This window comes from Camelus dromedarius, chromosome 8, assembly GCF_036321535.1.
Source record: "Camelus dromedarius isolate mCamDro1 chromosome 8, mCamDro1.pat, whole genome shotgun sequence".
NCBI classification, from domain to species: domain Eukaryota; kingdom Metazoa; phylum Chordata; class Mammalia; order Artiodactyla; family Camelidae; genus Camelus; species Camelus dromedarius.
Genome location: NC_087443.1, coordinates 22,323,289 through 22,340,796, shown reverse-complemented (window position 1 = coordinate 22,340,796; position 17,508 = coordinate 22,323,289). Strand labels below are relative to the sequence as shown.

General features: G+C 41.4%; 1 protein-coding gene across 3 annotated transcripts in view; it reads right to left on the bottom strand.

The window, feature by feature from the left end:
* The window catches only part of GRID1 (glutamate ionotropic receptor delta type subunit 1), a 629,200-nt gene that overhangs the window by 176,832 nt on the left and 434,860 nt on the right, over nt 1-17,508 (bottom strand). For all 3 annotated transcript variants that reach the window (XM_031461023.2, XM_031461022.2, XM_031461024.2), the window contains exon 8: nt 17,136-17,255. In XM_031461023.2, coding sequence (XP_031316883.2) covers nt 17,136-17,255 — 120 coding nt within the window. The remainder of the gene's footprint in view (nt 1-17,135; nt 17,256-17,508) is intronic.

Sequence of the window (17,508 nt, the reverse complement as noted above, 5' to 3'; positions counted from 1 at the left end):
TGAAGAAAAGAAATTTGAAAACACAGAGATACCACTCTACATCCACTAGAATGACAAAAATTTAATAGACACACCAAGTGTTGGCAAGAATGTGTAGCAACTAGAACTTTCATACATTGCTGATATTGCAAAATGGTACAGCCAATTTGGAAAACAGTTTGGCAGTTTCTTATAAAGCTAGACACACACCTGCCACATTCCTAGATATTTACTCAAGAGAAATGAAAGCATAAATCCACATCCACATATGGAATTGTATATTAATGTTCTTAGTATCATCCAAAATTGGAAAGAAACTAAATGTCCATAAAATTGTGTTTATGTTTATATAATGAAACACAGTTCATCAATAAAAATAAACAAACTACTCATACACAAAACAACATAGAAAAAGTCAAAAACATTAGGCTAAGTAAAAAAAAAATGTTGATATAACACAGGACAATATACTTTACTTATATATTCCAGAATAGATAAAACTAATCTACAGTGACAGATACCAGGTCCTCATTTGCATACAATGGGAGGGGGCACCGAATTCAAAGGGGAATGGAAGAATTTGGGGGATCACGGAAATAATCTATCCCTTAAATATATTGGTTATTACCTGAACACATTTAACATTACACATCCAATTGTCCAGTTAAATGGGTGTGCTTTATTATTTGTAAATGATAGTGAAGTATTTTTAAAGTTTTTACTAGAAAATATAAGGAAAAACTTTTACCTTAGATTTAGACAAAAGGTACTAATTATAAAGGAAAGAAAAATAAATCTTGCTTTATTAAGATGAAGAACTTATTATTTGAAAGACACCTTAAAGAGATGGAGGAATAAGACATGATACAAATCATGGAAGATAACTGCGTGACTTAAAACCAAAAAATTATAAGCTCCAGGAACACATTAAGAACTCACTAAGCAATGAGAAAAAGAGAAATAATTCAATGATCAATATACAAAGAGAGCAAAAATGAGCAAAAGAAGTAAACATTAACAGGAAAAAATGTATGCTAAATTAACATGTGACGAGAACTCAACCTTTATAGTGATGGGGATATGCAAGTAAGTTCACTTTCCTGACTGACAAAATAAGAAGTCTAAAACATAGTAAGGGATAGATTACTTAACAAAGTAGTGGATCATGGAATATCATATATATTGCTGGAGGTATAAATTAATATAACCACACTGGGAAAAGAAAATGGTATTATAAGTTGATTTTTGAGTTGATTAATCACACCTGAGCAACTCCATCCCTGTATATAGTCAAGAGAAATTCTTGTATATGAGCATATGTAAGTCAAATGGGTTCATAACAATAATGTTTACAATAATAATAATTATTTAAAAAACCCTAGAAACAAATCAAGTGTCTAAGTCCAGGGAAATAGATAAATAAATCATACACTCAGAAAATAAAATATTATACATCCATGAAAATTAAATTAGCAACACCTAACAAAATTTATTAACTAATGTTGAATTTAAAATTTAGTCCCAGGAGAATATTTACAATGTAGTGTCCTTATTTGAAAGTTCAGGACTATTTAAACTAAACAATGCTTCAAGCTGGAGTGGGAAAAGGGGCACATAAATAAATATGTAATAGAATCATAAAACAAAGGAACTTCCTACAGTAAACAACTGTAAAACCTATTAAAATGTATAAAATAACTGTTTTCAGGCCTGTGTATATCAACCAATACAAGATTACATTTGAGGTAATGAAAAAAACATGAGAGGAACCCAACAGTCACACCAGATCTTCTTACCTGAAGACATTCTTCAATTCATTTTGCGTGGAAATCAAAGAAAGGAATGGACTAGCAGGTTCAGTAGGTGGAGGGAACAGTTGGTGGTACCAAGGTGAGACAAATTTGTGAAGCATGTTAAGAGAGGAAGAAGCTGCAGTGAAAAGGTACAAAGTATCTTTGTAGAAATTGCATGCATTATCTTGGATGACTCCTAGGATATGTATGTAGCTTGCAAAGAATCTAAAAGGATGCGACGGACGTGCTAGGAGGATGGAGAAATAAGGAGGTATTTCAGAGGTCTCAGAATGCTGGCGATGTATATCTTTAGGCACAGCAAAGCATAAATATCTTGATGAATACCAGTCACTTTCAATTGAGACCCCAGGAGGCTATGTCCTACATGTAAGAACCCTGCTTTAAGAGTCAGGGAAAGATTACAATAGAATCACCATGACAAATTCTAAAATCAAACCTCAATAGTATCAAGAAGGTTTGTTAGTAACTTAGATGACTTTCTTAATAGCATTTCACAATCATCAGAGAAAAATAAAATAAGCCAGGCCCTTCAACATATCTCCCACAATATCCAGGATAAAATTAAAAATTACTACAATTCATGAAAAAAAATGAAAGGGGAGTTGATAATAAAGAGATAAAATAGTCAATAGAATTAAACCCTTAGTAGATGAAGAAATTGGAGCTAACAAACCAAGATTTGAAAATAAATAGTACACCTGTGTTATGTCTGCATGTTAAGAAAAACAGAAGAAATACGGGAGAAACGGAATGAAAAGTTGAAAACTTTGCACAGATTATTTGAATTCATAAAAAATACAAATGTAGTCAAGAACTATAACATAAAAATTTTAATATTCACTGTATCAGGATTAAAAACTGAGTGGAAGATGAGGCTACTTAACTCAAAGACGTATTTACAAGCAATATTCAAACGAAGCACAGAGATTACAAAAAGTAATAAAAGTATAGCATGAAAGACATGGGTTCCTGCTAAACATGTCTAGTAAATTTTAACTGTCTAAAAAGGAAAGAGAAATGTCACAACCAGCATTAAAATAAATAATGACTGAGAATTTCCAAAATCTATTAAAATGTATCAAAACATTGACTCAACAAATACAGCAGAATAAAGGTAAAGTAAACCACACCTACCTAGACACATTGTACCCAAAGTTGTGACAATCAAAGACAGAGAAAATCTTAAAAGCAGCTTGAGTAATAAAGTGTACTCTCTTGAAAGAAGCAACAAGAAAATGATGACTGACTTTTCAAGAAAAATCTACATAGAGAAGAACAAAATAAAATTATGTTTGTAAATTATTAAAAGAAAAATAACTGGAAACCTAAAATTTGACGCCTAGTGAAAAGAGCCTTCAAAAAATGGTGATGCGGTAACTTGTAATAAAGGCTGTGAGATAACGTGGTTGTGGAAACCCTCTTGTAGATGGCAACTATAAGTACTTTATTACTTCTCTTAATTGTTTAAAAGACATATGACTAGGGTTCTAGTTCTGGTATGGTGGCATAAATACCCTATAATCTCTCACTCCTGCTTAATGGAATTGCAATTTCTGGACAAGATGCAGAAAGTAGTTATCTGAGGGCTCTAAAGCATGAAGAAATGAAGGCAGGTCATGGAAGGGAGTTAAAACTTACAGAAGCAAACTGCACACAGATGAGTTTTTCTCTCTCTTTCTCTCTCTCTCATGGACAAAAACATAGATATATGTATGCATTAAATATATATGTATACATATATATTTTTTTCCTCTCCCCCTGTTCTCTCTCAATTTACCCTTAAGGGAGCCCTCACTGGTTCAGCATGGTGGTGGTGGCAGCATTGGTACCTACAGGCAGAGGAAAACTCATCTACTGCTCTATAGTCAGTGAACTTGAATACAGAGCAAAAGAAATAACTCAGTCTGAGGAACAAAGAGAAGCAGTTTGAGATTTGTAAATGTTAACCACTGTATATATAAATAGATTTAAAAAATTTCTTCTGTAAAGCAAAGGGAACTATACTCAATATCGACAAACAGGAAACTGATGACCATTAGCCCCAGTAAATTAGCCATTACCTAGAATGTAAATAGACAAAATACTCCCAACCAAAATTTTAGAATTGTTAGAGTGAAGTTAAAATTAACAAGTATATGCTGCTTAAACAAAACATAATTTCAATATGAGAAAGTGTTTAAAAATAAAATGATAAGACCAATAAACATCCATGACAAGTCATTATGCCAGCTTTGCTATCAGACAAAAGGACTTTAATGCAAGAAGCATTGAAAGACATTTCATAATAACAAAAGGTCAGTCTTAAAGGAAAACAACCAAAATTCTAAAACTGTATGTTTCTAATAACATAGCGCTAAAACAAATCATTCAAAACAAGACTAAAATAAAAGAAGAAACAGACAAATCCGTAGTCACTATAGAAGACAAGACAGAATACAGTATTTTCAAAGGCTCATGGAATATTTACTCAAGCTGACCACATGCTGGTCATACAGAAAGACCTAAACTTTCAAAGAGCCAACATCATTCACAAGTTCTCTGATCATGATGGAAATAGGTTAGAAATCATTAATAAAATCATGACTGGAATATCTTCTCTGTTTGGAAAATAAGCAATTTGCTTCTAAATAAACCATGGGTCAAGATGAAATTAAAAAAGGAAATTAAATAATGTTTGAGTTGGGAAGCATTGAAAGTGAAATATTTCAAAATGTGTGAAGTATAGTTAAAACAGTACTGAGAAGGACATTCATAGCTTTAAATGAGAAGAAGAAAAACAACAAATAAATGATCTAACCAATTATATCAATAAGACTTTAAAAAGAATAACAAACCATAGTAAGATAAATTAGAACGTAAAATAAGAACAAGTATCAATTTAAAAATTGAATATCACAAAGTAATAAGCCAAATTTGCTTTTTAAAAACAATATAAAAATCAGGAATAAAAAGACAATGTATTTTGTGACCTGATATTTGACAATTTAGAGTAAGTAGAGATTCCTTTAAATTCACAACTTAATAAAACTAACTCAGTAAATACTATAAAATCTAAATACACATATTAATGTGTGTGTGTGATCAACATGAGTTTGCTTCACCAGTGAAATCTCCCAAACATTTAAGCATGAAGTTATGCCCACATCACAAACTTCTGCAGAGACAGAAATAAAAGAAACACTTTCCAACTCATTTTTAAGAACCTCAGCCCTCAATGATCTTGATAACTGAAACCCAATAAGGACATTACCACATTGGATAATTACAAACTCTCCATGAATATAAAGAAATTGTCAACAAAATATTAGCAGATTAAACATGATGATATATATACCCAAGGAGAAGGAATTAGGACCTAGCAGGGTTTATCTGAACCATGAAAAACTGCTTAACTTCCAAAAATCAATCAACATGAAAGTTTCTGAACAAGATGCTGCAGACTCATTTCTCTCTGTTAAGTGCAACTAAACGCCCTGGAAACAATGTAAAATGCAACCGAAGGAGAACACTGAAAGATACAAAGTGGGGGTGGGGGGACTGGTTAGAGAACCCAGGATTGGAGGAACAGAGCGACAGAGTGTCCTACAGTCCCCAACCAACAGAAGAAAGTGAAGCCTAGAATTGGGAACCAATCTAGCAACAAGAGGTGGCCCATGTCAGCTCATAATTCCCCTAAGCCAGCCCAGCCCAGGAGCACTGGCAAAGGAGATCCATCAAGAACCCTTCTGGCAACAAATGGCCCCCATCTAGGAAATACTCTCCTTTGGCACCAGCCGGAGCCTCTTCTGACCCACCCACAGACCCCAGACAGCTGGGCAGCTCTGGAAAGGGGGTCTCACCACATGCATATCACCCAGGCATTCCTTCTGTCACTGTGGGCCCGAGACTCTGCTCCCTACCAAGAGACACTGAGGCAGCTGGGCAGGACCGACAAGGGAGTTTCCACCACAGCATGGAGCCTCTTTTTCCCCATAGGCCTGAGACTGCCCTCCACTGACAGCCACAAGGTGGCCTTAGCAAGGTGGATCCTGCCACAACCCGGACTCAGCTGGGGAAGTGCTCTCCGTTTCCCGCAGGCAGGGTGGTCTGGCCTCAGGGGCCCAGCCGGGGAAGTGTTTCTCATCTTCACAAGACAGAGATTCCCTTCCTTCAGCCAGAGGTACCAGGTGAAGCCCAACCTGGAGAAACATGAAGAGGGAGCAACAGGAGCCCCAAGAGCACCAGATAAACCAAGCAGATCAAAACAGCAGCACCAAACGGCCTCAGCTCTTAAAATGAAGTAGTCACTGTAAGCACAACAGACGAAAGTAGGCCAGACTCATATGCTCAAACTGAACAGGGTAAACTCCTACTAAAACAAAAGACTTACATAGAACGCACAGGCTTCTAAGATAATTACCACGATGTGCAGGATGTAATAAAAAAAAATTACCCAGCATATCAAGAACCAGGAAAATCACAACTCAAATTTTAAAAAAAGACAATCAACGGATGCTAAGGCCAGGATGAATCAGATATTAGAATTATCTGAGGATTTTAAATGTCATTATAAAAATGCTTCAACAAGCAATTATAAATTCTCTTGAAACAAATGAAAAAAAAAATAGTAAAGCTCAGCAAAGAAAGAGAAAGTGTAAAACAGAACTAAATGGAGATTATGGAACTATAAAAATATGATAACAAAAAATTTTAAAAACCTCACTGGATGATATTAATCATAGAGTTTAAAAGCTAGAGGATAGAATCAGTAAACTGGAGAACAGAAAAACAAAATTTACCCAACACAAGACTGAAAAGGAAGTGAATAGGGCTTCGGGGCCCTGTGGAACAATAATAAAAAAATCTAACATTCATTCCACTGGAATATCAGAAGGAGAGGAGAAAGATTGCGGGGATGAAAGAATATTCAGATAAATAATGGTTGGCAATTGACCAAATTTAGAGATGCAGGAATCCCAAACAGGATAAATGCAAAGAAATCCATATCAAAACATAACATGATACAATTTCTGAAAACCAAAGCTAAAAAAAGCCCCCAAATCTTGAAAGCACCCAGAGGAAAACCAGCCAGAAGGAAACCAAATTAAATGACAGTAGATTCCTAACCTGAAACCATGGAGGCCTGTAGAAAGCGGTACAACACTTTTCCAGGGCTTAAAGAAAAGAATTCTCAACCACAAATTCTCTATTTGGCAAAACTACCTTTCAGGAATGAAGAAAAAATAAAGATATTATCAGAGGAAGGAACACAAAAAGAATCTGTGGCTAGTAGATCAATCCTTAAAGATTGGCTAAAGGGAATTTATTAAACAGAAAAGAAATGGTTAAAGGACTCTTGAGCACTGGAAATAAGAAAGAACAACCGAATGGAGAGAAATATGACTATATGCAATAGACTGACTTCCTCATGAGTTTCTTATGTATCATATTTGATGTCTGAAAGAAGTTATAACACTGATACTCAAGACGAAGTTTAAAAGCAAAACAAGAGATCCAGATGGAAGTAAGGTTTCCACGTGTCACTTGAAATGGTAAAATGTTGGCACCAATAGACTGATAAGTCACAAATGTATATTGTAATACCCAGGGCAAACACACACACACACACAAACACACACACACACACACACACACACACACACACAATCACAAAGGAAACTGAGGAAATCTGAAAGTGAATCAGATTCGTGGATTGTATCAATGTCTGCCACTGGAAGAAACACATATCTCGTCTTCCTACAAATCACTGAGAAAATGGTTAAAAACCAAATTGAAAAAAATTGCATGAAAGTCTTAAACAGGCACCTCACCAAGGAGATATCCAAATGACCAATAAATACATGAAAAGGAGCTCTACATTATTAATCAATACAGAAATGAAATTACCACGGTGAGAAACCATTACCCACCCAGTAGAGTGATTACCATGTAAAAGAGTAGCAATCTGCATTAGTTCCGTGAGGGTTAGTGAACTCCACAACTGGAACTCTTAGAACCAGTGACAGGAGTACGAACTGGTATCAACACTCAGAAAAGTGTTTGGCAGTATCTAATAATCATACACATATCTGCGGACCTGGTAAATCCACTCTGAGGTATGTACCCAACAGAAAGACGTACACATGTTCCCCCAAAAGATGTATCTAGCAATGTTTATCGCAGTATTATTGGGAATAGAAAAAATCTGGAAACAACTCTAGTGTAGTCAATAATAGAATAAACAGAGTACAAAATATTCATGAAAGGAATATTATATGTCAACATGCATTAACCATGTCTTTTATTTTCTATATTTCTGATGCTTTGATATTTGGGCCCTTGAAGAGATTATCCCTCCCGGGGTTAGCTAGTCCCTAGGGATAGTAAATGGCTGGCCTGCGTGTGTGCCTTTATATGCAAAGTAATCAATCCAGAGCCCACAGCCCCCAACCATCTCCTGCATGGAGCTCTTAAACTCTCATCTACTATTCCCCTGCCCTCATGAATCCAGGGCAAGTTATCAGAGGACTAGGGGAAGCCCCTACACTCCAGAGCCTGCTAAAATTATTCAAACTAGCCAGTCCTAGCTGGTTACTCTGCTTTGTCCAGTTCTTCCTGCAAAAATCACAATTAAGGCTCTTGTCCTCATTTTGCCCTATTCCTTCTGCCTCCTGACTGAGACTGGTGCTTCCCCATGTGGCCCTATGTGGTGTGGTTTGCCCTTTTCTCTTCAGAATTGTAACAAACTATCTTATCAGTGGCAGGCCTCTCCAGATCTGTTGGCCTCAGCATCCCGGAATAATAATAAAACCTACACTTTAAAACACAATAAGAATGAATGAACTAAAACTACATAGAATAACAATAACGAATTCACAAACGTGATGCTGAGCAAAAGAAAGCAGTTATGAAAGAGTACAGAGTAAGTGCATTAGATGTCAACAGTGTTTCCACTGATGAGTGTAATGACCAGAGGGGATACAAGGGAGACCTCTGGGGACACTGATGATGCTGTTCCTTCTTGTGGGTACTGATTGCACGGGTGGGTTCTGAAAATTCACTGTGATTTACTCATGATTTAGGCACTTTTCTCTATGAATGTTATACTTCAATTTACATTAGAAAACTCACTAGGATTCAATCACAACTATATTCAGAATAAACTAGACAACATTCCAAAACTGGAAAGAATAAAAACAAATTATCTAACACCTCATATAATAAATTTAAAAATTAACAATGAAATGAACACTAGGCAGCAGGGAGACAAGAAGGAAAAACAAATAAATTAATTAGAGTAACATAAATGCAACAAAATTGATTAAACAAATTAGAACTAGTTCTTTGAAGAAATCGACAACAACAAAAACTTCAGTCAAGTCTAATCAAGGAATAAAGGAAGAGAGCACAAAACCACAATAGTATCAATGAAAAGGAAGATATTACAACAGGTAGATATTTTTAAATTATTTGCAAATACTATATCAAGCTTTAATCATACATTTGAAAATGCCACTGTTGTATATGATTTTCTGTAAAACAGATTACTTAAAATGACTCAAGGAAATGTAGAAACCAGAAAAGAAATTTTCCAAGATATCAAAGTAATGGCTCTAAGACCAACAACCAGCCCAGATAATATGACAGTTGAATTTTTTCTGACTTTCAAGAGCTCTGTCCATGCAAGTGCAAAAGAATGAGCAATTCCTTATGCGTGTTATGAAGGGAGTAAATCTTAATACAAGTTGAACACAACTATCTGAGGAGAGGGAAACTATAGGTCAATGTCACATACGCACCTAGGTGGGAAACTTCAACTGCAGTAACAAAAATGCAAAACCACCATTAGTATCAAAACAGGAAGCCAGGGTCAACTCCTGGGAAAGGTCTCCCCATTTATAGAAAGGAGATACACACAGAGGAATACTCTCTTCTTCCCTGTGCTTTTGTCCTTCTGGGGATGGCAGTGGGAACTGCCACAGCCATCCTGAAACCACAGGGAGAGCTGAGACTCCACCCTGTGGACAGCCAAGTATGAAGATGAAAAAGACCAGAGCCTTTGATATGGGCACCGAATGTCTGAATTGGAAAACCCTGGAGCCACCTTCACTCCAGGCATCTTTTCATGTGAGATAAGAAGTCTTCATTATTGCTTAATCCACTCAAGGTGAGCATTGTTACTTGCAGACAAGTGCATTCTAATAATATAAAAGATGAGTTACATTTAAGCAGAGGGAAAAAGAGAGAAAAAAGCCTAAGAATTTTCTTTAAAAAAATCATTGAGGAGATAATGTAAAATTTAGTACAGCATATGATAAGTATGATGTTTAAGTCCATGGGGGAAGGAAGGATTACTGGACAAATGATAGTAGGAACCATGACTAAAAAAACATAATAGACAGATCATAATGTCACAATTTATCCCAAATCAATCCCAAGTAGGTGACAGATTTCATTGAAGTAAAATCAAGCCATAAAAACACTGGAAGAAAGTATGGACGAATAATATCTACTTAACAAATTGGACATGGCTTTCTAAAAAAATACAAATGCACACATCTTTAAATGTCTCTATGCAAAAATATTTTCTTAATTCAAAAGCAAATAATAAATGAGAACAAAACACTTGACACAAATAACCATCAATTCCCTTCTGAAAGAGAGGTTACATGAGTTGAAAGAAAAATTTCTGTCCTGATACAGAAAAAGCAAAGGACCTGAGGTGTAAGTTACGAAGTGTGAAATATATATGACCAATGATTATATTTTTAAATGTACGATCTCCTAAAAAATGCAAATTGAGTAGCATTATTTTTTCATATTCCTACCAAACAAGCAAACATGTTTCCCACATCACTCAATTTTTGAGCATAGGCTATAACAAAGACTTTCATAAACTACTGATGGATGTAAAGATTATTAAGTCTTTCTATAATCAACTTGAAAATATGTATCAAGTATATCAACAACCTAAAATTATTATGCTTGGTTTTGCAATTCCACTTACTGAAAAAAAAATTAAAGAAATATGGATGTAATAAAAGTATATGTTTTTGGATATTTGTAACAACACTATTGTATAATAATACGGTGAAAATGCTCTAAGATTCATCATATGGGAAGATGAAATTAATGATGGCTCCCTATAAGTTGAGTAATGTGTTTCCATTAAAAATCACAGTTGTAAAGAATAGTTAAAGAAGTGAGAAAATACTCACGAGATAGCATTAAATAGAGAAATCAGGATATAAAATTTATGTACAATAAATAGCAATTTGATAAATATACATATTACTATCTCCATCTCTATGTACAGAGTGATGAAAAAAAGAAAAAAATAATAAGAAGAAAAATGCACCAGAAATGCTAACAGTATTTCTTCGTTCAGGGATTATAGCTGACTTTTATATTCTTCTTTTCATTTATCCGTATTTTCTAAACATTCTACCCTAAATGAGCACGTATAGATGCTATCCTCAAAATGAAGTGATGTTACTTAAAATGAAATATTTAATCGTATTTTTTCCTTATCCCTTTACTCAGACGAAGCGGCAGTGTTTGTTTTGGTCCTCAGCTCTATCAAAAGCGGTTCTGCACAAGGGTTCGGAACGGTTGACATTTTACTTGGGAAATACGCTGCAAGAATGTTAATCTATGAAGAGACTGAAGTTTATTTCTCTTCTGTGGCTCACTGTGCACAGCCGGGAGTCTCTCTTAGAGCAGCTTAATAGAGACACTGCCCAATTCTCAAGCTGGAGCCTCCCAGCCCCTTCACCCCCGACTCCCCTTCCTCATCATTGAACCCACTGTGCAGCGCCCAGCACCGGCTGCGGGAGCCATCAGGTAAAGCATCCCACCTGGGCTCTAAGAGGCAGCCCTACTTCATTACCAGAGCTATCCTGTCCGCTGGTTACCTTTTCCACCTGGCCTCACTGCTTAGGACTCCTGAACCCTAAGAATGTGGACCATTTGTAACACAGTGTAGCAGACCTGGGCAAGAATGTTAATGATGTACTTCCGAGCCCAGGGATGGCTGGTCCTAGGGTGTGACAATCACTCCACGATGAGCAATTATTACTCTATGAATTATCACAAAGGCCCTCTCGGGGACATAACATCAAGAGAGGCATTTGATTCCTGTCCAAAGCCAGCTTTCATAAGGAATCAAAATTGACAGAGAAGACAGACGAAACGTCTTAAACTAGTACAGGAGAACAAAACCCTCCCATCTCCCTGGGTGACTGCTGGAACAGGGAGCTGAGCCACGGGCAGCAGTGGAACGTCCTGTCAGTGGGCTCCAGATGAATGGGAAGGAATCATGAGGCCCTGATGCTGGCTGGGGGCAGAGGCGGTGGGAGATGGGAGGATGGGGTGGAAAGTGGGCAGAGCGGAGTCGGGGAGTCCCAGAACTGTATCATCCTAAGTTCAGAAAGGATGTTCCAGGCCCTTTGCCACACATACCCCCACCCCCACCCCAGGAAACCTGCCTTCCAGCTCGAGCACAGCCACCTGCTTCCTGGTACCACCTAACTGAGCGTCTCCGGGCTCTGTGTCTCAAGAGCGATGCAGGAAACCCGGGAGATGCTGGGGGCCAGGGAGGCCATTCAGTTGAAGCTCAGGACCGCCGCCCCAATTCCCACCATTGCAACCACTGCATGTCTGCTGTCACAACGCTTGACTATATTTGGGTTGTAGTCAGATACTGCTACAGCAGATTTTCTAGGACTAGAGAAAAGCTGAAAAACCACTGGGCTAAATTCTTTCTTAGTCCCTTGGTCCTAAGTCAATTTTCTGGAAAGGAGCAGAAAATAGCCCCTTTCTCTCTCTCGTCACACCAGGCTGTCCTTTGTCCCAGAATGTCAGCACATAAAGCAAACCCACAGGCTTTCCAGATTCTTCCCGCCCACTTCCCCACCCTCCTGCCCAAGAAGACAGGCTAACCTCCACTGAGCTAAGTGAATTAGGTGGATGGTGCCTGTGGGAAATGAGGTTCAAAGGGCCTTCAGGCAGTTGGCAAGTTTCCCAGAGTTTCACTGTCCCAGCGACCCGTGTTACTGGTGAGGAATGAGTCCCCCACAATGGAATCTTTAGGACAGAGAAGGGCAGACATCCTCAGCAATCGTGTCATGGGAAAATGTTTCTGCTGGGCTGTAACCGATGTTACACTCCAGGCAAGTCATGCTTATAGAGAAGAAAACAACCATGTTTCCCTTCTTCCCCATCAAAACCGTCCCGAAAACAACATCTCCATGACTGGGACATTGTGCTGTACACCAGAAATTGACACATTGTAATTGACTGTACTTCAATAGAAAAAAAAACTGAGCCGCCAGCTCCCTCTCAGCCCTTCATCTCAATGAGGAGTGGATGTCTGCTCCCAGGCATGGGAAGGGACTGGGCATTGCACAGCATGCTCAGCACTCCTCCTGTCTCTGGCCCCAGGCTTGGGCACACGGGTGTGGGGAGGAGCTGCAGTCCAGGGCACCTCCGGGCAGGAAGCCAGGCTCCAAGTCTGCCTGTGCCTCTCTGCTCTTGTGAGATCTGGGGTGGAGAAGGTGGACAGCCCCAGCTGCTGAAGCGGATGGTCCAGGCCACACGGGAGAGTCCTCACTGCCAAGTGCTGCATCGGGGTCATTACATTGACTGACCCTTCTATTCAACCAGGAGGCTCCAATCATCTGCACCTTCCATCTGAGAAAATGGAAGTTCAAAACAGGGAAGTGGCTGCAAAATCTCAGGAGAGGCAGAGCCAAGAGTGACACAAAGGCCCCCAAGTCAGGGAGACAACGTACGTATGATGGGTCTCGGTCCACGGTAGGAACCTTTCCTGCAGGCAGTCTCTAACAATCCCATCAAAGCTCCTGTCCTGCGCTGAGGACATCTGCATGGAAAAACCCATGAACCCTCCTTTGAAGATTTCTGTCCAGAGAGAAAGCCAAGTAGAAATGCGTAGGGCTCCGGATAGGAACCAGCACCGTCCCCCAGGACAAATGCCAGGCCAAGTCCTGTGGGAGCTGGACGTGACTTTCCAACAAAGCCTGCCCCTGGCGGGGTTGTTGGGGAATTACCCATGCCAGACACCTCCAAGCAGAACGCAAAGATGATAAATCTGAACCGTTTGCCTGGAGTTACACAGCAAGCGGGTGACAGAGACCTTTGATTTCACCATCCCGCCCTCCCTCAACAAGAACGTACTTCCTGGATGAGATAATTTAATTAGTATTTGTCCAGCACCCTGCAGTGAAAGGCGATCACCCACTCCTTCCATCCTCTGAAGGGGCTGAGTAATCCACAGCCTCTTGATGCCACTTAATCTAAAACGTCTGGGTGACTCACCCTCCCCGAGATTTCCCTCCAAGGTACTTACTTTAAGAAAACATCCATTGGCTCCATAATTTAAACGATTCCTCTTGATTTAAACCTTAAAGAAACGGCTTGGTTTTTGCCTTTGTGTCTGTGTTGATATGTTTTACTATAGTTGTTTATATACTTACTGTATATAAACACACACATATACATATATTACATAATAAACTAGGATATATTGCATGCATGTATATTACAATATGTATCATCTTTGCAGGAAACCCCTGACCCTGCTCCACCACGACAGCACCCTGCAATCAGCCCAGTCGGCTCCTCTAACCACACTGACCTGGGTGTGGCCACAGAGAGATGCAACTGAGGGGGCCTCTTCAGAGTTGCCCCAGCCTCCTAAGGATGACTGATCTTTGCGCTGCCTTTGTGTGCCTCCGAACCCTAACCCTCCCGTCCCATCTGCTGCCCACCCTCAACTTTATTTTCAGGCTGCCCCAATTTCCCAGCCCTACCCCTCCCAGCCCCATCTTTCACCAGGAACCACAGCTCAGCCCTGCCTTCGAATGCTGTCCTAGACCAGTGTCCCTCTGTCCCAGTCCCCTCTTCTTTCTTCATCCTGAAACCTCCCAGGCCTTGCTTTCACACACCCTGGGCCTGAATAGCAAACATTTGCTATGGTAAATCCCATTCCCCGCTTTCCAGAAAACTTCTCCTTAACAGAGATAAGCTGCGGGCGGACAGATAACAACTGGGATATGCAGTTATTAAGGGCAGATTTTAAAATGACAAAAGAATACGTTTTAAAATAAAGCCCACTTGAAAATCAGCTTCCCTTCCAACTCAATCACATTCAGGCCTCCTGCTCAGCAGCTCCCAAGACCGAGAGATGCCAGCTCCCACTGGCTTCTGGGTATTGCAGGAGGGTTGCCATGGCAACGTGGAAGGCCCAGACACCTGAAACTGAAATGGGAAGTGGAGGACACAGTACCTCCTCCTCTCTCGGGCACTTGGAGTGGCCAACGTGACCCCAGTCAGCTGCCTAAGACGAGGCGGGGACCCCTATGGCCAACACTCCCACCGACTGGGGGGACTTTGGGGTTAGAGCTGAGCTAAAAGACAGGGGGTGGGGGTAGCACAGGAGCCAGCAGAGGGGCGCTGGGTCTTCTCTAAGCTCAGAGGAATGCTGGGGATGAAGGCAGGTACTGTGGCAGATACGAACGGTCACTCTGGCAGGTAGCTCCCTTCACACAAGAGCGACTGAAAGGGCTCCCTGGGCCTGGTTTTCCCTTACCAGGTAGGAGTCCCAGCACAAGCCAGTTTCTACTGTGGTCGTGAATGACCCAGACCAACGCTGACCAGCCATCCCCAGGCTCCCACCTGCCAAGGTGCACGGCTTTGGGCATCCCTCCCAGACATCACAGGTCATCCCCGACACCTTGACATCGCACGCCCCACCCTGGCTTTCCAGGGTTTCACACCATAGTCACCAACCCCCTTCATGATGCCACAAACAGTCCTCTGAGCTCCCAAATGTCATCAAACCACGGGTGTCACCGTTGTGTCGCAAAGAATGACTTCACTTATTATTTATGTGACTGTACCTTCGGTCACAGGACGAGTTGAAGGACCCCCAGCCCCACATCACACACGGATCCCCCTCCATCCCAGCCGCTCCCGAGGGAGCCAGTTCTCCTCCCAACGTTCTAGCTGATGACTGCTCCCTCCGTGCTTTCCGGCTCTCCCACCCTCCACGACTTCATCCGTGCATCCCTCTACCTTGGTCCTCAAGGAACACAGCCAGGGAAACCCTTCACCCAGATTCAGTACTCAGACATCGTGTAACCTCTTCCTGCCCCTCTGCTGCCCCCCGCCCATGCTGGAGGCCAGGCTAGAGGGCTCTCTGTCAAAGGTTTATCCTATGTGCTGAGAGGTCACTATGCCCTTGTCTCCAGGCACTGTCATCAGTAGAGATGTCCTCCTCTCAAGTGTATAGAAATGTGCGTGTGTGTGTGTGCGCGCGCATGAGACAGACAGATAGAGATTGCAGGAGTCTCTGACTTGAGTCTATGCCAATCAGTTAATGCTTTAGCATCTTCCTGGTTAGATGGCCCTTTACATCATGAGCGTTCCCACCTCTGGCTCCAACAAGCATGTGGTCCTCCTGTGCGGGCCATTTCTGGGCATACATATGAGCCAGCTGGGCTGGCCAGGCCCTGGGCAGCCACATACCACCCTTACCTGCGCCCTGATCATTGGCTCCACACTGGCTCATAAAGACCGCACCTGAGGCCCCTTGCTGGCCGATCGCTCCATCCCCTTGCTGGCCACATTGACCTCTTGGTCTTAACACCTATTAGACTCCTGACTTCACAGCCTCCCCTTAACTTTGGGGGTTCCAACTCTGGGTAAGGGCCACCCCACCAGTCCTCAATCCTGAAAACCCCCCACACGAGAGGAGAGGAGGAGACCAGGTATCACTAGAAAAAGCCCCTAGGCCTTCTGCTTGCATCAGCACCAAATACAACAAGCCAAACCCCGCCCTAAACTGTGCGGCTCCCCGTCTCTTATTTCTGCCTCCAGCGGGCTCCAGCACTCCTGTTTCTTACCCTCCGCGTGGCTCATTTTCTGCTAATGGCTTTGCCTCACTCTTGGGTCTGGGGAACCTTCTCTGGCCACAACCTCTGTCTCTTGCCTCAGTGACAGTCACATCTGTCCACACAGTTGGGCCGATCTCAGCCACTCTAGGAAAACCCATCGCCCCTTCCAGCCTCACCCAGGACCACAAAGCTGGTCCTTCAGGCCCACATAGCAGGACCCACTGGTGCCAGGGGCCCCTGCTGTACTCAGAGACGGTATTAATGGCATTTTATGTCTGAAAGCTCTCTCACCCTCCTCCCTAACACGCCCCATAAACACCAGCATCAAAGCAGCATCTGAAGAGAGAGAGCCAGGGAGGGGAGTCCTGGGCTGGTGAAACAGCTGCTCACAACAAAAGCCTGATACACAGCAGCAGGAAGAGGGGGAGATGGGAGCCCCAAGGCTTACCTTCCGCATGTCTTTGCCAAAGGTCTCACTATAGGTCGTGCCCAGGATTTCAAACTGCACGTAGGGGTTCGAGCTGTCCTCCCGAAACTCCATCACCCCTGTGAGGCCAGTGATGTGGCCCTGAAGGAGAGAAGGGAAAACCATGGGAGGGCAGGGCAAAGATGGATGGGTAGGAGGTGGAATCCCAAAGGCAGTTCTAAGGGCTCGAAGCAGGACTGACACTTCCCAGGCCATTGCTCACAGAGGAAGTTCTGAAGGCTGACACTTGCCATTCATGCATTTGACATGATCAGAGCATCTGCTCTGTGCACACGCTGTGCCAGCCCTGAGATGAAAGAGAGGCGGCTTTTGCCCCCACCCTCCTGGAGCTTAC